We start from the raw sequence: 24117 nt of genomic DNA on the forward strand, positions 1-24117 counted from the left end.
CAACCCCATATCCATGCTCCCCCACAACCTGATAGCTTCCTTCATTCTTATCAAAAAACATGCAAGTATTTGTCGCACCAATGAGGCCTGATGTATGGCTGCACGTTTTTAGACATTTGGACAGGCATAAATCAGATATGCATTTTTTTCAGCAAGATAAATCTTTGCACACCCAAAACATTCTTGATATTTTAAAAAATATTTATGTTTATGTAGTAAAACAATTAGGTAAAAGTCTTATAAACCTTCAAATAATCTTTCTAACAATAACAAATCTAGATCCACAAGGTTTCTCTTCTTGCTACAAACAACATAAACACATTTTTTATGCTATAAAGACAACATCCCCTTTCCTCAACATCTTCTTTTCATCAGATTACATAGCTGAAACAGGCATATATAAATTGCTATTGTTGATTAAGGATGTAACAAGTTATTAAAAACAAATCTACCATACTTGGAGTCACAGTGCTACTGAAGATTAAGATTCAAGCTGCTTAGAAAGCACTATTACAAATGTCTAATAAGGTTTTTGATATTAAAACTTCCCAATTAACTAATTTAGACTGCTCACACTACCATTTCAGGCTCATGCATAAATACATCATTAAATAAATTAGTCTTGTTGCTCTACTAACTGAAACTTTTTTTTTTCCCCCCACTGTGATATATGTCCTAAAGTTAATTCGTGTTAAATGTTATAATAAGTAATTCATTCTCTGTAAACTGCAAGTTTTATTTCTAATCGAGTACACAGCGGGTTAACTGGGACTGAAGCAGCACGGAGAGGGGCAAAAGGAATTCTTTTGCTAAAAGATTGCACGGGAGGGACATGAGAAAACTATGCCAAGAATTACACGAAAAGGGACACGAGGAGACTTCTGCCGGGAATCATTAGAGGAGAACACAAAAGGACGGAAAAGGGAGATGGAGAACCCAGAGGACCGAATGATTACATCAGATCGATATCTTATCCGTCCCCGCCCGACATTAACATCTCTACACCATCCCCGGACGCAGCAATCAAGACATTGTTTTCTAGCTCAAATCCATTCAACTCGCCAGAACCCAAACATGAATATCTAATGAAGCTGCCTTGGAAGAGGGAGCCTTAGGATCCCGATTTTCTCTCCATGAACCAGTGTATAAAAGTCGACAGCCCCAGACCAAAAATGTGAACTTGGGGGGTGACAACCTGACAGAGTGTGTTACCGTGTTCACCCAGTGCTGAAACCCCGGGGTTCGACACTGACCTTTTAATTGTGGCTATCGGAGACTGTTATTTTGTCTCAAAATAAAATTCTAAATTTTGATTTATTGAATTTGGTCTATCGTATTTATTACACCCACTAAATGAGCTGGTGCCCAGTGTCCAAATACCATCTTCAAAACTTTTAGGTACCCATCCAAAAGTATACCTGCTTTTTGCTTGAATATGTAATATTTAAAACACTCTTAGTAAATGCCTTTTTAAATATTGAAATGTCAATTTTTGACAAATACAATAACATGTTCAGTCCTTATACTCTCTCTCATACACTTGAATTTGACAGAAAGGTTCCTTCAGGTCATTTCTGTATCTGAGGAGAAATCTGACCCCTGACCAGCCCATACATGAGAGCGGGCAGACACATAATCTTACACAAAGCACACAGTCTTGTTTTCTTCCTAAAGGAGACAGAAGAGAAAGACCTTCTCCACTCAGCTGAAAGGGTGCCTTGCCTTCACATCCAGAGACAAGTACGTGCAAGTTATAATCAAAGTGAAAGCTAAAGATATATCTGGAAGTAGAATGTCTATCACTCCTTGAAAGAGATGGTTTGAGCTGTCCTTTATAGCCTCCCAGTTCTTCAAGGAGCTCCATGCCATCCAAGCTGAAGACCCAAGCTCTAGCCTGCTGTTTGTTCCCTTTTGTCCTTATAGAATTTTCCCCATAAGTGCTAGGAGACTAAGTACTGGTGCTTATGGATGCTTGACCAACACAAAGGAGGTAGCCAAAAGCTGGGAGGTGGAAAATCATGAGAGTTTTGGGGCAGGAAAAGGACAGAGCTGGAGGCAGCTTGGCTCTTCTTGCTCTCGGCATCGGAGAGAGGATGGCCAAGCTGCTGCTTGCTGCGGGAGAAATCCATTGTCGTCACCAAGCCTGGTCCTGGAAAATCTACCATCATCTGCTTGTGTGCCCAGGAATTCTGAGCTCCTCCACCTATCCTGCTGGAGCTGGGCCAGCCCTGTCCCGCCATCATGACTTCTTCAGCACTGCTCTTTTTTTGCTACGCTGTAGACCCACACCCTCCTGCCTGCCAGGACATCTCCCCTGCCCTGCCAGGACATCCTGCTGTTCCAGTCATTAGCCCTGGAGTTTCCACCGTTCCAGCTTGGTGCTCTCAGAGTCCCAAGAGATCAGACTGCCCTGGGGTTTTGTGAAACAAAGTTCGAGGTTCTTGGTTCTGTTTATTATTAATGCTGTAGTTATTGTTTGTTTGCCTTGCTATACTTACTATTAAAGAACTGTTATTCCTCCCCCCATACCTCTGCCTGAAAAACCCTTTAATTTTCTAAATTATAATAATTTGGAGGTAGGGGATTTGAATACTCCATTCCAAGAGAGAGACCCCTGCCCCTCCCTAGCAGATACCAGTCTTGCATACCAAGACAGATTTTGGTGCCCAACGTGCTCTTCTCTAATCCTTTTCGGAGACACAGTACAAGAGACCATGGTCTGAGGCAGAGGATTGCATTGTTAGGGGATGGGGAAAATAATGCAGACCTTCTCAAGGAAGGGCCTGAAGCTGCAGTCTGAAGTGCCAAAATCACCTAAATCTGATCTGTCTCATAAATTCTTCCTTCCCTGCCTTTACAGTTGTTTGTCTTTTTTTTTTTTTTTTTTTTTTTTTTTAAAGAAAAATGCACCAATCCTCTAGCCTGAAACCAAGCTAGCTTCAAATTACACCAAGCTGATTCCCTAGAATCCCAGAGGAAGATTATGATCAATATACAATGTCTTTTTGCAAGACTTTAAACACAGTAGACCTACAACCAATTAATGTATTTTAGAGAAGCCAGCCATCCTAAATCATGGGTAAACACAAGTCCAGAAGATTAGACTGCTGGAAAACCTATCAGTGAGGTGCAATAGATTGCTATTATTAAAGTTTCTAATGGGTTCTCATGTAACAAGTGATTGATTTCCAGTAAAAAGCATTGGATTCGCAACAGGAAAGCTACCACCTGCTTCTGTTTAAAAAGAAGATCTGAAATGTATAAAATAGTTTGTGTACAGCATTCTCTTTTCCTGCTGTTAATTCTTTAAATTACCTTTTAACTGCTACTGATAGCATTTCTGTTTCATTCATTAGTCTTAGTGGCCCTATCATAGAATTCTCATAACAAACAAGAAAATATCCTTCAAACCTTTATAGTAAACATTGTTACCATCCAACACTTCACAGAAATGTAACTGTATAATGAAACATGCTCAGATGTATAGACAATTTCATAGCTGGAGTCAGAAGAACGTATTATAAGGATGTACAAGAGGGTAAGAGTTATTCCATGCATTACAAGCTCAGACAGCTCATGGAAAGACAGACAGAAGGGTTTTCTAAATTGTTAAGAGGAGCAAGTTGCCATTTTGAAGTAAACTTGGGCCACAGAGTTCTGATTCCTGTTGAGATGGTTTCTGTCAGGGCACACTTGGTTTTCAGGCTCCCAAATTTTCTGGTGTTGCCCTCAGTCATTCAGGAGAAAATAGCCAAACTCAGACACACCAGCAATACACAGACTTAAGCTCTGGTTATGAAGCCTGTCATTTTTGGAGAGCCATTCATACAAATGTTGGTCCATCTCCAGCTTCCTGTGTCTGCACAGTGCCTCTGGCTGCTTTCAATACCCCATGGCAAAGGGTGGCTGATTAAAGAACTATAAATTTGAGAGCAGCTTCTAACATTGGATAAAGTGCCAACAGACACATTGAGATAGACATCCTAACACATTGGACACTTTGCTGCCCTCCCTTTTCTCACTTCCCATTTACTCTTCTGCCTGCTTTAAATCCTCCTCATATAAGGTTACTTGTCTTTTTAAATTACCGAAAAAAATGAGTACCAAAATAATTTCCTCCTGACTGCTGCAAGCAGCAAATAACAATCCTTCCTTTGCTGACTGGTAGGTCAAGAGAACCAGACCTGCGTCTCCACTCCCTGTTCCCATATGAGTCAATGTTCAGCTAGTGCTCAAATGCACAAATTCATTGCTCAGAGTAAAGGTTTGAGTTGACATCTCCAACCAAGTTACAGTAACTGCAGTCCCAAATGAGTAAACACTGCTAATTCTGCAGATTTCCTTCACTCTGTGGAAAATAGAGAATTTTCAATTTAAACATGTGGTAGGTTCCAACGGTTCCACTCAAAACAGCTGTGGATCTCTGGGTTATGACACCCCCTCGGCAAATGGACAGTGAGACCTTAGAGTGAAGCTTCTGAGAGAAGTCTTTGGGTCTCCATTGTTGTTTGAATAGAGGTTGATTTTTTGCAAGAAAGAGATTTAACTGACCACACAAGAAGTATTGTCCATACTCATAGGCATTGAATCCATAGATCCAGCACAGGACCCTGTGATTTTTTTTTTTTTTTTTTTTTTAAAGGAAAGAAATAAATGTCAAACTGTAGTATACACCCATCTCATAAGCTAGTTTGACATTCAATATGTATTGAATGTAAACAGGCACAATTTGTTAAGAGACACTTCAATGTATTTTATTGATCCATCAGCATGCAGATCAGTTATTCAGGAAGCCTGAGCTTGTATTACTCACACTTCTGAGGACTCAAATTTTCACCATAATAAAGATCAATGTGGAAAGGTTTCCTGCCTATCACAGTCCATTCCTTTTGCCTTGTCTCTCAGAAGAGACAAAGCAATGTACTGGAGCACATTTCAGTACTCCTAGCATGAGCTGACACATCTTCTGAAGGAGGTGAAGGAGAGGTCAGATATGTGTGCAGCATTGTCTCTTTGATGATGCAAGCCTTATTGACTACATCTTATTAAGAAAGAATCATCCTTTAGAGACCTACCTCTTAATTACAAATAAAAGGTGTAAAAACAGCTTCTTCCATTGTTTAGTAACTTGTAACAAAACTATTCTCTTTTCCTTTGGACTGCCTCTGTGCAGTGCATGGGCTGTTTGAGGTTCCCATTATGCCTCCCCTGCCAGTCATACCAACAGCTTCCCTAGCTAAGATTTCTGCTTTAGGATATGATGAGTCACTTGGAAGTGACTGTTCCTCTTTATTGATGAGGGTGTATAGGGTTAGGTCACATGTAAATGAAGGTTGGTCAAATGAATGCCACTCATTTTGACTCAACTAGTTATTTGTCAGCTGCTCTTATTGCATGCTCTCCTTCACCTAAGTATCCAGCAGCTGTATTTTTGCATCAAAACACCATAGCAGCAAGCAGTCCCTGACAGACTGACAATGCAAAACATAGCATCTGGAGCACAGATTATATGAAAAACCCTGGCTCAAGGCAGATGGAGTACCTTCAAAGGATTGTAGTACATTTAGTCTGAAGGAGTGGTGAGCAATTTAAGTGTCATCAAGAAGAAACAATGACCTATTATAGATGCAGATCAAGAGGAAGAGAATTATTTTCAGCTTTGAAAATAATATATATATAGTTAAAGGTGTAGGTATAATTGTAAGTATGGACACAGATATTTCACACAGAAATTGCTTTTCACTGGTGATAGGGAAAACTTTGAGGTAACAAACTTCTTTCCATATGGCAGAAAGACAGATGATTTTATCTTGAACACAGAAACAACACTCAAAATAATATACCATACATCTGATACAATTCTATTCTGAATTAAGTCAACCACCAGGAGCTATACAGTCCAGTTCCTCTGAACTTAAGCAACAGCAGCCTACTCTTCCTTGTGCTGCCCTTCAGATGCCCTGCTCTGTGTATACCTCCTGTCTGATATTATTCTTTAGGCAGTTTCATTTCCATTATACAGCTTTTTAGTGACAGGAGTGATTTAAATGCATTTTTCTCATTCCTAGCTAGCCCTCTGAATTGTAAAACTGGGATTTTGGAGAAAATACAAGACAATCAGGCATATTAACATATTTTTTTATAGTCAAATTTATCTTTTGCAGACATATTACACTGAAAAAAAAAAAAAAAGAATAGGATCTTTCCGGATAACAAAAGATGTCTAACTGTCTAACATCTTTGTGGGCCTCAAAACTGGTTGAAGTCTGTATGCCAGAGAGATTTTTGAGCTGACTTGGCCTTGACTCTTGTTTTAGAAAATACACCACTCTCACCTTGAAAAAAATTTTTATGTTTCCTGCTTTTTTTTGCAATGTGCTCCACAAGGGAGGAAGCAGAACCAGAACACAACTCTCTACTTATTTCCCTTTCTTACCAGTTCTCCCATCACATTTTTTCCAACATGGATGCCAGTCAAGGGCAGCAAGAGTTGATCTCTTGGCTCCCCTTCCAGAGAGTTCTGTGTTTCATAGTGCACAGTTTATCTCCTAGGGGAGATGAAATAACCATGAATTCTCTTCTCCACTGATCGGAGCAGGGATTCAGGTGATCACCTCACATATAGATGTCTGAAGTCAGGTAATGTGAATTTCCCACACCTATCTTAATGATAGCAAGCTCTTGCAGCATAATAGTTTTTGAAGAATCCCAAAAGAGGATGGTCCTTACAACCAGCAAATCTCAAATCCATCACAATGTTGGACACTAAATAAGACTGTAGCATACAAGCTGTTTTAGTTAGGGTAGGAAAAGCCATCCTGGGGAAGACTGAAGGTCTGCCTAGTCCTGTTCCGGACGGTGGGCAGCATCTGACACCCAGGAAAGATATGAGAATGCTGCAAGCAGGAATGGATACTCCCCTGGTGAACTGTCAGAATACTTGGAGCTCTGTGTCTCAAGACCTCCCGAGACAGTGGACATACTCCTTTTGTGTTTAATAGCCCTAATTAAATAATTCTTTTATGAATATATTTTTGGAAGTCGTATATATTTTCAGCATCTACAGTGCTTTGTGGTAATGGTGAAAATACTTTAATTAGAGGGTGAATGAAAACTCATTTTTTTCTTATGCATCCTGAATTTGCAGCCTGATAATTTTGTGCGGTGACTCTTTGTTCATGTAAGAAAAAAACCCAAAAACCCAGAAGGCTATTCAGTTTCTCCAAACCACTCATGAGTTTTTAGGTTTTTATCATACTTCAAACCCCACTGGCTATTTTCAGGGCTGAACTGTCTTAGCACATTTACTCTCCATGTGCAAATACCATTACATCATCTTTGCTATCACTCTATGATTTTTTTTTTTTTTAAGCTTTATTTTATTCTCTCTGTGCAAACAAGCTCAATACTGTACTTTCTAGACCGATTGTTGATGGTAGTCAACAATGTTGCAAAGAGAAGAGAATACAGGGTTTTTTTTAAATAAATAATGCAATAACATGGTGTGCTCTCTGCTAAAGTAAATTGATTTTCAGTTGAGAGCTGCTCAGAAGTAAAGGGAACCATTACATGCTGGAATAATACTTTGAGCATGACATTATTTATCCTAATGCTTTAGTTCCTTGCTCTCACTGTCACTCTAGATCTTCCCCTCTCTCTCTCTAGATTTTCCCTCTCTCTCATCTACCCTGCCACTCCCCATTGTGGTTATTTTTGCTTCCTTGACACACATGGGCTCCTTGTCTACCATAGTATTGAGAAATTTGTTGGTTTTTCACATGCGAAAGTGAAAAATTAGAAAGCGATTCTGACATCCATATCAGAACTGTAGGATTTTTAAAAGAAAGATGCAAAGTCACAAACTTATTTATTTAATACACACCTCGGATCTCTTTGGCTGTCATCAGGTGACAGGCGTGAGGCCAAAGCTTTGGGATGGATGAAGAGAAAAGAAAAAAAGAACAAACCTTTGAATGGATGAATATGGTTCTGAAGGACTGGAGGCACATAATAATCAAATCATGACCTTCCTGGAAAGCACCTACAGCAAACAAGAGATGCTGATCCAAACAAAAGATAAAAAAGGAAATTTAGTTCATAAGAAAAGTATATAGATTTTGAAGTTATATTTGCCTCATATTATAATGGATTGTAAAAATACCAAATGTTTTAACAAAATAAAATATCCAAGTTGAAGCAGAACTATTTTATGCCATTGTTTTAACTAGCATATCATCAAAGGAATAATTTTATCAAAATAAACATATTTAAACTGTTTTTAAAAATTACTTCAAAAATGTAGATGACATTGAAATTTTTTTACAGTTCTAACTTTGCTGTATCCAAAATCTTCAGTAAAAAAGAGCTTCTTGGACAAATTCTGACCAGTCGCACTCAGGAGAATAGAGAAAGATGGGAAAAATTCAAAGGCTTAAAGCTGTCCCTTCCCACGCAGCCTGACTCATAACACAGATGCAGGAATCCAAACAGCATGGCATTAATCATCTGTGCCCTGGAATTATGGACCTCACTGTCTCAGGATGGAGGCAATAAAGCTGAGGAGTGCATTGCTTAAATTTATAGAGCAGGTGCAAGCATTAACTAAACTTTTCAGAAGACTAGTCTTGTATTTTGAGATGGGAGTTAATGACGTGATTATTTTTCTGGTTCAGTAAATCAGGAAGTAAGTGACTTTTAGTGTCCTCTTAGGCTCTTTAATCTTATTTAATCTCATCTCTTAAAGTAACCAACATATATTTGTGACTTATGACTTTATATGACTGGAGTCAAGCAACAGAGCACGTTCAATTTAAAAGCTTCTCTTACATGAGAAATTGTGGTAGTTTGGCAAATGACACACAGAACCAAACAGGACATGAGAACAAAACTTCCTTTAAAAAATGCAATGCTAATCATTCAGACTCATGATATCACTTTAATAATCAGAATAACAGGTTTGATTAAAAACAAACAAACAAACAAACAAACCAACCCTTTAACTGTTTCAGTTTCATGGTGTAAACAGACAGAAAATCAATTTGAAAATCAAAGGCATTTTGAGAGAGAAAATCAAACTCAGGTCATTTTAATCAAAATGCTCTTGCAAATAATGACTGCGAACTTGAACATTAAAATCAATACCAGTACTGCTACTAGCCTTTGGTAGTTTTCCTCACAAAATAAAAAGTCCCATGGGAAACTGTCTCAGCCTGGAAAAGCTGACAGTTTTATTCTCTCCCTTCCCAAATTTAGTTCCCTGATGGCACTGATACTTTTCTCCCTAGGGTCCAGCAGTTCTGTTCAGTGAAGCTATGTGACAAAAATCCCGTGGAAGCTAAAACCCGTATAAAGTACCATTTATAAAGAAAAGGTTCCCATACCTAAAATGCAAACCAAGGTGCTGTGCTGTAACTGGTCTCTATGGCCTCTCATTATTTAATTACTTCAGCCAAACATAAACTTACTTCTGCAGTCTGAAACTCACAAATATAACTCTGAAGCCAAGCAGTGGTAAAAGGTAGCAGGCAGGTGTCTTTTTATGTGGTGCCCAACCACTTTCCCTGATTGCTTTTGGTAGTAGATAAATTCTTACCTGAGTTTTAAAATGTAAATAAGTTAGTAATTAGACAGTGGTCATCTTTATAGTGTTTTGTTTTGGGTTTTTTTTTTCCATGTGTGAGAATAAAGACAAGGTAAAAATAATACTTTCCAGTGGAAAATACTCAAGATATACCACATTATTTGCATTTTATTGTCTCTGCAGAGGTGTAAATTGCTGTCATCTTGGGCTTTATATTGCACTGTTAAGGTGCTTCTAGGAAAGGGAAACTAGATAGGAAATTGGTATCATTATGCTATGCATTTTTAAGCTGCTTATATTTAATCATTAAAAACAGCAAATGTTTGAATAATAAACTGGGGGGAATAGACAGTCAAAAATAAAGTTTTGTAACTGCAGGATTGTGAAAACATAATTTGATGCATTACCTTGAAACAGAAAAAAGGACTCATTCCTCCCTTTCCAAAAAAAAAAAAAAAAAAAAAAAAAAACAAAACACCACAAAACAAAACCACCCCCAAAAAACCACCACCCCCCAAAAAAACAACACCCAAAAAAACCCAAACGCCCCCCCCCAAAAAAAATCAAAGGAAAAAAAACCCAAACAAAACAACAACAACAACAAAAAACCCAACACCACATGATAAACCCTCACACGAAAATAACCTCATCATCAATAAAATTGGAAGACAGGAAGCTAGCAATAAATGAAGAATAAACAAATTCTTCTCTAGTAGATCCACCTGCTTCCCTTCATATTTCAGGACATTAGCAGAGAAATTTAAAGGCAGTGAACTTGAGAGAACTTAAAGAAGAGAAAAAGCAATGATAGCAGATCACATCCCCAGCTTCCCTGAAAACCTGTGCAAGATCCTCCACCAAACATCAAGTGGAAGAGGATGTTACTCACAGGAATTGTGACTTCAGGTCAATTTCAGTTAATGACTGAATTTTAATTAATCCACACTGCATTGCAGTTGCCTTTGTATTTTACTAAATACTTATGATGAGACAGTTTTATCATTGTGAGAAATTACCAGTAGGCTAAATCTTAGAATCCAAATTGGTTTAGGTCAGAAGGAGCCTTAAAGATCATTTAGTTCTAAGCCCCCTACCAAGGGCAGGGAAACCTTCCACTAGACCAGGCTTCTCAGAGCCCCATCCTGTGTCCGGTTGTGTCCCCGCTCCGGGTGGGAGCTGACCCCCAGCTAGCTCGGGTCAACACAGACACAAAGTTTCCAGTTCGTTTTGGCTTCTCGGCTTAGCAGCTGGACCCAAAGGTGACAGTCAACAGCAGCAGAAGAGAAAAGGCTGGCTCTCAGCTTAGCAGGTTAAAGGATGTTTATTAGCAGAGATCTCCAAGCTCCGAGGCGAGCGGCTCGGAGCTTCCAGGCTGAGAACCCCGCGGCTGAGAGAGCTTGCTCCTCCCTCCCACCCCCTATAAGCGGGGGAGGGTCCCAGGGAGGATACAACAAGACAACAAATCAGGGGATTCAGGGGGTAACAAGGTGTGCCCACCCCCAAGCTTCAGACCACTAAAATCCAGAGCCAAAGGAATTCCCCCCAGGCTGCCTATCACCTGAAGCCCTCTGCCGGAGATTTCACAATCTGGGAGGGACCCCGGGAGTGATAGGCAAGCTGCCCCAGAGAGGGGGGTTGGGGCAGAGGGGATGTTACATGTCATGTGAGGTATGGGATGATTGACACAAAACACCTTATTATACAGACAGCACAAAAGGGATACAGAATTGGGGATATAGTGAAACGAACCATAACATAAACTTCTTACAAAAATCTAATAAAACAGTTCTGCACCACCACACCATCCAACCTGGCCTTGAATATTTCCAGGGATGGAGCACCCTCACCACCCTCAGAGTAAAGAATTTCTTCCTTACATCTAATCTAAATCTCTTCCCCTTTAGTTTTAAATTGTTCCTTCTTGTCCTTACAATGCCCGCCCACGTAAAAAGTCATATTCCTGGAGGATATGCTCCTTTCCCTCTGTTTTTAATTCTGGAGGCTGAAGACCATCATTTCCTAAACTGCAAACCACATTTCTTTAAGAGATTATGTATCTGACAGGTAGGTTTGCAAGCATTTTTTCAAACACTCTTGAATGCAGCATCATTATTTCATTGCTAATTTTAGCCTGTAATTTATTTTTTTTTTTCAAAAGACACTATATGTCAAAGGGTTTTAATGACACTAAAATAACTTAGGACATTATTGTGGTTTAGCTTGCATTGATATGGGCGCATCAACTTGATGCATCACATGAGCTGAGATCCACAGCTACAGTTTTTTTAAAGAAAAGGAAGTCACATGAACAAGAAATTAAATCAAAAAGGTAAATTGTGATGTGCCAGGTATATGTTTCCTTTTTTTTTTTTTTTTTTTTTTTTTTTTTTTTTTTTTTTTTTTTTCCTGCAAACAAGACACTTTGTTTCTCCTTGATGTCTTTGCTACATGAGCGTTAGGAGGATCTAATAATGATAATATAAAGACTTAAAAGAAAAAATCCAGCAGATACTATAATGCACAGTTGTACCTCACACTTTATTCTGAACACTTTCAGATTTCCGAGTATATTCTTGGTTTGTATTCACTTGATCTAAACTGTAAAAGGGTATATGCATTAAAGAAAAAGAAACTATTGTAAAACGTTGAATATGTTGTCATTTTCCATTACTGTGTTTATTTAGAAGCTATTTCAAGGCTTCATATTTCACTATCAAATTTCAAAAAATCTTGGTCTATACATCAAAATCTAAAAAAAAAAAAAAAAAAAAAAAAAACCCAAAACCAAACTCATTAAGATCAGCATGCCAACTGCTTCTTCATCAGGGTTAGACTTTGGTGATTTTTATTTGGTGATTCCAGGATTGGGATATGGTTAAAACCTTATTTTTACTTCATTGCTCCATGAGGAAGAAATTACATGCCTGTTAAGAAAAGTTTTTATTTTCAGAGACTGAAATGAAAATTAATGCTATCAAACCATATGATTATCTGTTTTCTGTACCACTGATGGAGAAAAAATTTAAACAGTTATATTTAAATAGCATTTTTTCATCACTATTTTTGCTGTAAATTTAATGATGAAAGTTGTGAAGTTGTATATCTGAATAGAAGAGAATGATAGTGTAAAAAAATATCTCCATTTTGACCAGTGTGACATATTTTTGCTACATAGGCACTTTCTCAGTTGCTAATCTCCAGGGGTTTCAGCAGTTAAGCTGATGGATGATGGGAAGAGGATTTCTTGACAGCCCGGTAATCTGTCCAGAGGAGAAAGGATGCTGTTGGTCAGGGTTCAGGTACTGGAAGGGCTTTTAGCTAGCCAACCATCTGTACATGTCTGGAAGGCCAAGGGCTGTTTTTCCCCACTACTCAGCTCATGGGAATGAAAACAGCACTGCAGAGAATCATGCAGACAATGCAACAAAATACTTTATTTGCTACTGACACAGAGAATTTTCGGCTTTGTGAACACTTCCTTTGTTTATATTGTTCTCAACAGATAGAGATTTGTGTAAACACTGCCAGTACTATTGAAATTATTAGCACAGCTCCCCGTTTCACTATCCACTCCTCTACCCCTCATCACTGCAGCGCTACTGTGAGGCTGCACCAGAGCTGTGGTAGCACAATAGGTAATTAATTCCACAGACAAGACTCCCATATTCCTGGCAGATCCTCCTGGCCATGCCACTACACTGATAGGAGTTACATTGATATTCTGCTTTCGACTGGATGTTGTGTATGAACTCCTGCCCACAGGGAACAAAAACCATTCCTCTGCCCACCTACCCATTTTATAGTACTACATGTCTAAAATGTCTGTGTAGCCCCAGTGTAGGTCCCTGTTGCCTCCCAGTTCCCTCAGAACAAAGGCACACCTGGCACTCTTTCCTCCATCCTCCAGCCCTCGGGCTGGTCTCTTCTGGTGGGAACTGAAGCTACTGGAGCCACATGTGAACTGCAGGATGCTCCAGCCAGTTCCACATCAGAGCCAAGTGACCTGAGCATGTCACAACACACTGTCACATGGCAACACAAGATGCCAGCTTTGAGGCCTCTTTGAGGTATTTTTCCCCACAGAAAACCAACATTAGTGAAGAGGGTCCAACATGGGAGGTGGGGTGAGACAAGCAGACACACACACACACACACACACACACACACTCCCCAAAGGTGCACACGCACTGGGATCACATTGTTTGTATGGAAAAGCAGCCTGGCACCCTTTGAATGTGTAGTGGTTATAACTCAGAACACTGGAATTGCAAACCACACTGCTATAGGGTCTTCAACTCTGCTCAGTTGGAGGGATGCAAGTGAGGGATTTCCAAGGGAGCAGAGAACTGTATTGACATATAGCTTGTACAGTAATGTCATGATGAAAAGCACCCTTGTGCAAAAATGGTTTATATACTGTGTACAGCCATGCAGCACCTGGGAGTTGAGGGACCACACAGATGAGAACCCATCAACATTTTTTCAACATGTTGGCGTAAGGAATGCATCTGCATACAGCACTGAAATTATGTGTGAAACAGGAAGCTACTGCAGCCTATTTTTGTTGTTGTTGTTGGGGGGGATGTTTGTTGGTTTTTTTGTTTGTTTTTGGAGGTGTTTGTTTCTTTGTTTGTGGGGTTTTTTTGTTTTGTTTTGTTTTGTTTTTTAGTCTGTGTAAACCAAAGAAAAGCTATGGAAAATGTACAGAAGAGGTGATTATATGTCCTTGTGTCTAAAGCAAGGCATACTACAAAAATTGTATTAAATAAGCACATAAACACATTACTGTAATTTACTGGGCCTCCCCTCCCATGGGAAAAACAAAATCTAGAATGAAATACGGTCATTTGGCAGGCAGTGCTCCAATGTCACACAGCCTGCTCTATCCTACCCTGTTTAATCTCTCCTGAGAACAGAAATTTCCTGAAGAAAGGGACATCTCTGTTGAGACCTAATACCATTTCTCCCTGATGTGGCATAAAAAGAAAAGCCAATGAACACAAGATGATGCTAGGGAACACACTACAGAGCAATCTTAGAGGCAGGAGAGTAGGCATTACATTGGGGAGGAAATGAGCTTTTCTTGTGTTGCATCTCTACATGATCTTCACCTGTGACGTTAGAGAGACTTCTAAGTGACAGTTCAAAACGGTATTGTAAATGTGAAATATGTTAATTCTCTAAAACTTACTGATGGGTGGAAAGAGACATTTAGTGTTACCAGACTTTCACACTGACATACCATTCAGTATTTTTCTTTCAATACCTTGATTAAAAAAAATGCAGTTCATCCAGTCTTCCATGTATGTTTTACCACAAGGAAGCCAGACAAACACTCCCATATACAAAGACGAAAATATATATGTATTTTAATTTTAATTTGGTCATATTTTATTTAACAGAATGTCATTCTTCCTCAATAACCAATGATGATTTAAAGTAGTAGCACTCTCCAAAGCAGCCTATTGATCACGGAGAACTGATGATATTTAAATATACAATATATAGAGTGATGTTTCACAAAGTTGCTTTATCTTCAGACTTTAGGTTAGAACACAACAGACCAAAATTAACCATTTCACTAGGTCCAAGAATAAAATTCAAACTGACAAGTTGTGAAAAGAGAATAGTTACTGAAATTTTACAGAGAAAGAACATGATTAATAAACTTGTCCTGGCTTTACAAATCTCAGACCCCCTGAGTCCTAACAGTACTAAATTGAGAAACAAACAAATTTTATCCTGAGGATACAAGCACTGCTTTTAAACTACTCCTGTAATTTAATTTTGAATTTTGATATGGTGCTATAATATTTTCCATAAGGCTCCAAAGTAGATTACTGCATGCAAAAAAGAACATTATTCAGTAGTTACTGCTATGCAAGTACTACAGATCACAAGAGCCTTAAGGCACAGATTGCCAATCTGTAATTTTAGATGTCACCATCACTAGCTGTTAATCATTATTCTCATAACAGAGCAGAATCAACAGAGTTAACATGATTTGTGCACAGCCTTCACTGGGACATGAGTACTTCCATAATATGTTGTTGATTAAATGTTAGGGCAGTAGTTCCTGTGTGAAGAATGACAACAGTCAGGTTTGTATTCCTCTATGATGTGGCTGGCCGTGGTCTCATTTTCCATCTCACCCTGTTAACCAGAGATTCATACAAGGGAAATATTTAAAATACTGGTCCTCAAGATCTAGTCTGCAGATTATCAATGTTTCGGGGTTTTTTTTACAGGTTTTTTCAGTTATTCATAAAATAAAGCAAACATAAGAGGGCAGGAGAAGAAATGAAATCTGGGAATGTTTTGTAGAACACATTTCATACAGCAATCCATAGGGTGAAAGAGCTAGAGAAGCAAATGATTTAAAAGAGCCATTATTCTTGAGTTGAACACCAGCAAATTGCAAAACCATTTTTCTTAAGGGTGTCAGGTAATCTAAATGTGCCCCTCTGAATATATTCATAGCCTTAGAATGACATTTTCTGCTATTTAATTCCTTCAACCATCGCTGTATCAAAGATGCACTTGAACCTCAGGGACAACCATACTTAAAGGAAAGTGATTATACACTAAGTCCCATCAAGGATACAATGCAACCAACCCCTGGAAGTCTTTAAGTTATCATAATCTTAGGCATTACTTGTAACAATCACCAATTTAATATTCTTAGGCATTAAGTGTAATGCTTAAAGTTGTCAGTTTCCTTTAAATCATCTCTGCTCTGGGTGACTAATGGCTACAATTAACATCACCAGCAGCACTGTTCAAAGACATGGGACACAGATCACCAGCTACAGCTCGAAGGCTGCATAATTAGCACAAGACACCGAGGTTCTCAAGGGAGATTCCCACACCACTTCCACTCACAGCTTTCCACAGAGTAGGCACTGATACTGGTGTCAGGGCTGTAACTCAAGCAAGCGCTGAATTCTCCCACAAAATTTTCTCTGCAGCAGGGTTTTGCAGAACACGTCCCTCCCTTCTCTTCCTATGGATGGGCTGGGGGGCTCTACTCTTCCAGCTCCTGTATGCTGCATGATACCCACACCCTGGGAACTGCTGTGGAAACAGCAGCAGCAGAGGCACTTCAGGTTTAGCATACGCATCAGGTTTAAATATACTGAAACTGAGTTTGTGTGGGAAAGTGAGAAACATGTTATCTCTCCTTCTGGGTGACAGATATGTCATGGGGTTTGTAAGTCATCTCTTCTATTACCGAGCAGGTGAAAGCCTCCTTCACTGTTAAAATGGTTCACCAGCTCACTCCAAATCCCTAATGTTGTTTTCTCCTAGGCCTGCCACCTTTCCTTACAGCGATAGGGCTCCTTTCATTCTCTCCTTCCATGAATTCTTCAGTCAGGCAGGACACAGCATATTCCTGGGACCCATCTACAAGTGTGGCTCTGCTGTCATGTTCTGACCCCTTAAATCATGTTCACAAGCTCAGCTACAGCACCCACCATTTTACATGGTAACTCACTTTCTAAAGATTTGGGAAACTCCATTGTGGTCATACATGGAAGACCATGAGAAAAATGGAAACTCTGCTCATAATGTAGAGGGTGCACTCATAATAGGCTACTAATTAATTTCCTGGAAGTGTAATACAGATTCTATCACATCATTTTTGTCATTCATGCAGCTTTCCACTGCAAGTTTGCTTCTGTTTTGATTTTTTAATTATTGCATTTTATCATCTTCTATCATCTCTTCCCTTGATTTTTTTCTACTCTTAAATTTTTATCAACCAAGGGACCTGATTTGAGATGCCTGCCTTTAGGCACTGTAGTTGGTTGCTGGTGATGTGACAGCCTCTTTAAGGAACCACAGCAGCATTTCCATATCAAATAAAAATCCTAATTAACTCCCACTATTTGTCTACTGCAAATTGACAGATATGTCAATTCCCTGGAAGTGAATTCTCTGCAAAAGGAAGCTTTGTCATACCTTTATTAGAGAGGACTTACTGTAAGCCACTGATTCAGAGAGAAGAGATCAGGCTGACCACCATCTGGCCACATTTTAAGAAAACGTGTTACAACAAGGAACTATCAGCAACTTCATTTGGAGGTCTTTCTATTTCACCTGCGTGCAGTCCGCTCGCCTTTGGATTCCACAGCAATAGCTGATGAATTCACATCTTGAACTCACTGCAGAAACCCATTTTTTTTTTCTATTTTTAAATTTATATCATGCAAGAGTTAACATGTCTTTTATCAATCAAAGCTGTTCACACACACAAAACACAGGAGGAGTAGTGACAAAATAGTGGGAACTTCTGACCCAAGTTTCAACTTCACCATTACCTAGCACTGCACAAGTTGTTATTTTTTAACAACAAAACCACTTCATAAATTGTGCAATCCAACAGGGGTCAATGCTGTTTTGTGCCAACAGACCCTTATGAAGGAAACAAATTAAGATCCCAAAAGCTGATAGGAAAAAAATCCTACACAACTGAAAGCTGAAATGCAGACTGAAGGGAATGTCCAAGTCAATCTAAATACAGACTTTTGACACAGGATCATCCAAAGTAACAAGGCAATACAGGACATGGAATTTTATTTACCTGGTTTGCACTTTCATTTGGGGTCACGCGAGCAAGCCTCTAAACAAAATGTTCATGTTCCTTGTATTATTAATGGGAGATAAGTATCTTGTTTCATCCCTGACAGAATTCTTTACTGGGCATATTTCCTTTTGAGGGGCCTTTAAACTACTTTTTTTTTTTCCCAACAATCAGACAGCGAAGGAAGGCATTTCATTTGGGGGACATTCACCGTTCTTGCCATTTCCTCAGCAGAAATCCTTAAATGTACATTCATATTTAACTCCACAGGAAATCAGATCACTCCTGGTTTGCAAAGGTCCCATGCTAAAGTGTTCTAGAGAGACTAGGCATGAGTGAATTGACAATAAGACCTTCTTACACAAAATAGGGACACATTTTCTCTCTTTCAGTTAAAATCAGACTGTGATCAAAGTGACATATTTTCCATATGGAAAAATGTCTTCCATTGAGGTACGTCTCTAACTTGTTGTGTTCCTGTTTTACTACCTGAGAAATTGGAACTATTATTTTCTCAATTTCATAGAGTGTTTTGAAGTTTGTGGACAAAAGAACTATTCTCAGCACCAGAAGTACACACTCACAGGCTATTTGCAAAACACCTTTCTTTAGATGATTCTGATCTACATAGCCATGTGATTAAGAGGGTTTTTTTTGTTATCAATACAGTCCTTTGAGACCTTTGCTCTTGTCTTTCATATTGATATTAATCTTCCAAATTTGTCTTGGAACCCAATATTGCCAATAGCTCAGCCAGACATTCCCCAGACACAATTAAAGACAATAAAATCCAAACTCAGCTTCACCCCTAAAATCCCATTTTAATATTCTAAATAAAATCCTGAAGCCTGATTGATTTTGTTTTCTTCTCTCTTGCATGCTCTTTCAAACATGACTATATCAAAAAACAAATACATACATCGATAATCATAACAGAAACAATATAATAATAGGGATATGACCAAAGCTTATTGCAAAGTGTTTTCCAAGTAATGCTAAATGGTAGTTTATATGATTCTTGACAACCTTTAATTTCCCAAACAGAACAGGAAGATAATAAAAGGTATGAACAAAATACTGTCAGGTTACAATTTTGTCAGGTAATGTGTTTAGGCTTGGCTGTGACTGCGATTAAATAATACAAAGAGCATTCCATGCAAGCTACTGAGCTAAAACATCTGAGAGTGACATTAAAGTGAATCTGCTCCTCCACGTATCAGTGACCTCTTGAGGCCCCTTTTACTCCTCTTTTCTTTAATTCTGTGTTCAGTTTGTGACTAGGCATAGCATGTTTGTAGAGTGCAAAACATCTCTTTTAAATATGCTATACAATAAATTTACATTTCTGTAAAGACATCTCAAACTATTTTACAATAACTATTGGGAGGGAGTCTGTGTGTTTGTTGGAGCTTAGTGGGTCTGATTACCTGTCTCTGTAAAGCCAAGAGTCTACTGACATCTCTGATTACAAGGAGATTTTGGTCATGGAAGTTTACATAACTTTTCCATATATTTTTAAACATTTCTGTCTTGGAAAAGTTGTCATGTAAGAGGATATTTTTAGATCTTAACAAAGACCCAAGGCTATCAAATTTTACACTTTTTTTTTTTCTTTCTCTTTTTTTTTTTTTTTTTTTTTTAATCCTTTTTTTTTAAGTAGTTGGACAGGTATATCCAGTTTCTCCACTAAGTTCCTCATATTGCAGGATATTTTAATATGCATATTGGCATGCATAATTACAACAAGGTTTTATTCTACCCAATTCACAAGAAAGGTAAGAAATTAAGAGGAGTTCCTCCCAAGCATGTGCATTCTGTTTTTAGCACATCAATTCTGCTATAAAAATTTGACAGCAATTCCTATGGTAATAAAGATTGGAAAAAGTTTTCAGTCCAAACTCATCTAATAAAAATTGAACTACCTATAAAGATTTTCTACAAGAAAGGTGGAACCCTTTATGTACCCTGATATGTAAAAGAGTAATGCCTTCAAAGAACACTGAGAGCAGGTAAATTATATTTATTTCTCTTACCCATTTCCATGTTCTTTTTCAAAATGTCACAACTGCAATTGCCACGGTGAGAATTTGCTTCAGTGAAATAAAAGCTGCAGCCATGAAGACCTGTAGCCTAGCTCTTCAACAGAGAGAATCTTATTGAAAAAGCAATTTTGTTCTGGCTGAAAGATGAGGTCCCAGTTACACAAAATTATAATATATCCTACTTTCACTTTCTGGAAAGAATGTATTAATACTCATTACCTTAAAATTGAATTCAGACATCAGAAAATATTACATAAATTACAGTTAAGTGCACAAATAAAGGGAGTTCAAACAAAAATTTATAAGCTTCCAAACAAATTTTAAGCTTCATACATTGGAAAAGATTTGCATTTTTTAATTAGACAGCATTCTGCTGTCTTATACCAGTCTGGCCCATGTATCTAAAAGGATCCATGAAGATTTTGATCACTACTATGTAACAGCTTGTATACATGTGGAGTACTGACTAAATCCTGAAGCCCTTATAAGGTTAAAATTTCTACTGATGTTTTAGTTTTATCTGATAAGAATTTTAAAATCAGAACTATGACAGTATACTAATCTACTAACCAGAAGTGTGGAAATATATAAGATACATTCAAATATGGCACTTATGCGAATACTGGAGACACATCTCACTTGTACAACATGATTTTACAAGGAATGTGAAAAATAGAACTGAATAAAATAGTATATAAGAACTGATCATTTCTTCAAGTCTCTCAAACCACAGAAGTAGTATTAGGACAGTTTCTACTACTGACAACTCGTAGGACAGACTGTTAAGAAGTTCAGGCTTCCTATCTTTCCTCTCTGCATTTCCTAACACATCCTATGAAAACAGAATTAGGAAAGCAGAAAGGCACTGAGTTGTTCAGACATGTTCCTGCAAGGTGATGGCGTATTAGGGCATACCCTATTTATCAGTGCTGCTAACGGCCTGGGAAGTAGGAAAGCTTCATCTGTGTGTTTCCTGGGCTAATCAAGGATGATGAGTCAGGGTCGTCTCAGCCCTGAGAAATGCTGAAGCTGCCACCACAGGAGTTACAGCTAAACTCGAGACGACAGACTTTCAAGTTTTCACTTTCTGCTCTTAACTCACCTCAGCCTACCAAATCTTACAGCTGTAATCATCCTGGATGAGAAAAGATGACCTACAACCAGTAACTTTGGAACTTCACTGATCACTGGAGTGATGGAGAAAATGGTTTAATCTCTAGTACTTGGGAGGCAGGGTTGCCATGAGCTGTCACTGTGGTCAGTGTTTTCTTAACTAATCCCTGCACTGCCTGAACATGCTCTTAAAATATCTCTAATTATGTAGATGTCTTGCTGGGCACCCTGTGTGTCTTCCCACTCTGACTATTGATTTAAGTCCTAATAAGAAATTACATTCTCACCTCAGCATACAACCGGCTGCACAGACATCAGCCAGAACACAGAGATGAAACAGCCCCTATGTTTCAGCTGATTTACTCAATCCCTACTGAAACCCTTTGCCCTTTTGAGGTAAAAGGTATTTCTCTATTATGGCACACATTCAGTATATACAGTTACACTACAACCAAAACGAAAGTGTCCTAAACTATAGGCTGAGATGTTTGACTAAAACTTATTCATAATAATCCTTGCTTGGAGTGGGATGCTGTTGATCTATGGAAAGTTTTACTTTATTAATAATGACAGTGTCTCAATAAACAATCTATAATATATCTAAGTACATTGAATAGGTATGATTTCTTGTATAAACCTTCAATGAAATATATTTATCTAACAATGTCACCTTGTATGCTTGTCAGAGATTGATAAAAATATATATATGCATCCAGTCTCCCAGTGCACAGGATTCATTGATTAACCTCTGCTGCCAGGCTTTGCTTTTAGATACTGGTTATTACACTGCATTTAGATGACTAATGTCTCACTCCAAGGGAGAAGAGTGTTCTGGAAAAATTCTTGATGTGCACCCAAAATGCAAGAGAAGTAATTACAATGTGTCCCACATTACAACACCCAGATTACAGTACCAAGCCCGGTTACTTGTGTAAATCAAAAGTTAGGGAAGAAACCTCAGAGACCCATACAGCTAAACAACAAAGCTATCCAAAGATTTGGTTCCAGTTCACCTGTGATCTTCCTCAAAACGCACATGGTTTATGCTAAATCACAATCCTAAGCCCCAGTATTATTTGAGAAACCAATTCCTACAGTTAGGAAGCTTTCCACTGATTATAGCATCTCCCAAGTACTTATATTCCCTCTTTATCTTAGCACACTATGTGAGCATTGCAGAAAAATCCAGTAGTCAATGTGCTAGTTGGCTTCCCATGGGAAGGACATTTAATTGGCTTTGATATCTTTCTTTGTCCATTATGTTTCTCTCTGTGCATGTGTGCATGTGAGAACACACACGTTTTCTTCTCTTTTTTATGGTGCACTTCACTGACATATTTAATAGTCACTCATTTCTATAGCACTTGTTTACCATAACTTACAAAGTAAAATTGGAGAATTATATTGTATTTACAAACAAGTTGGCACTTACAGATTAAATTACTGATTCCTTTTCTTTTTTACTTCATTTTCTTTTTTTTTCTCTACTTCTTTTTCACCAAAGGGCATCCAGAATTCAGGCAGAATAGTAACACCTGTTGCCAATATGCTACATTAACATGAGTAAATAGGATTCCAGCTGTTACACACTTCCCAATGATTTGCTTGCTGCTGAGAGGCAGTGCCTTTCACCTCAGTTCACGTCCAATGCTCAAAAACTGTTAGTCAAGTGAAAGCAAAGGCTGCATGTTTTCTTCCTCATTCTTATCCATGCGCTTCAGCACCCCAGGATCCACAACTGACTGAGACCTGCAGAGGGACAACATGTTTATTTGATATTTCTGGATCAAGACAAATGAGGTTAAAACTCAGCTTTCTTTTGTTTATTTTAATTTCTGTCAGGGCTTAAAAATAAGGGTACAGCATTATCCAAGCATCTGATCATTGCAAATCATCAGGAAATACCCTCATGGAGGAATAACAGGGCTTTAGAGGGCTCAGTGCTGATCTACAAATATAGGAGCAAAAGGTGGAATAAAGTGGATCCTCTCTTCAGTGAAATTGTGAAGCAGGGAGTGTCCTCCACACACAAGAGTCAACTAAGCTGTCCTCTGTAGTGACTTAAGTACTCACTGTCTCTCCAGAAAGTTATACAGCACTGGGCTGGCAAAGAAGGTACAATTCAGCCACCAAGCTGGCTAATCACACACTGCAATTAGTGGGATGTGCTAGCTGGAAGCACAAGTTGCTCCTTTTCTGAACTGCATCTTAATTCAACAGTGAGAGATCCTAAGCCAAAACTAGGAATAGTGCCATGGTTAGCAGGACTTCTGGAGCAGCAGACAAATGTGTCAAACTCACTTTTCAGCTCAACTGAACTGAGCAGGGAAGGATGATCAGGGCAGATTCAGTGATGATTGTAAATTTTCTCTAGATTCTCTGATTCAGCCCAGAAGCATAACATGGTACTGGTGCCCTTCAGCAGCCATATGTGACAGGCAAAGAGGAAAACGGAGACTCCAGCAAAATCAAAATGTTCCATTGAAAACAACGCCTGGAGTGTTAAGATGGGGTCTCACATCAGCTATGGCTCATCAAAAAGCAGCCACTTCTGGGGTACAGTAAATGAAACCCTTGCTAAATGTTTCCTTTAGTGAGAAAAATCTCATGCAGGAAATGCCTACCTCTCTTTCTGTAAAGAAGATTTGAGATTACTAAAGAGCTCTAGACATCTCTAGAATGCAGGCATCCATTTTTGATCGGTGGAAGCACACTGTGCCTGCAGCATTGCTACAGATTTGCCCATTTAGAGGGCTACAGTGCAGAGAAAAACATTTACAAATTCTAACTTTTCCTAA

At 38.6% G+C, this 24117-nt stretch overlaps 1 protein-coding gene across 1 annotated transcript in view; it reads right to left on the bottom strand.

The window, feature by feature from the left end:
* Positions 1–14923: 14923 nt before the first annotated feature.
* The window catches only part of CLVS2 (clavesin 2), a 56777-nt gene continuing 47583 nt past the window's right edge, over positions 14924–24117 (bottom strand). Inside the window, exon 5 of the mRNA XM_040060057.2 lies at positions 14924–23068. Within this exon, the coding sequence (XP_039915991.1) occupies positions 22981–23068 (88 nt within the window). The 3' untranslated portion in view covers positions 14924–22980. The remainder of the gene's footprint in view (positions 23069–24117) is intronic.

This window comes from Hirundo rustica, chromosome 3 (assembly GCF_015227805.2).
Source record: "Hirundo rustica isolate bHirRus1 chromosome 3, bHirRus1.pri.v3, whole genome shotgun sequence".
Classification (NCBI taxonomy): Eukaryota; Metazoa; Chordata; class Aves; order Passeriformes; family Hirundinidae; genus Hirundo; species Hirundo rustica.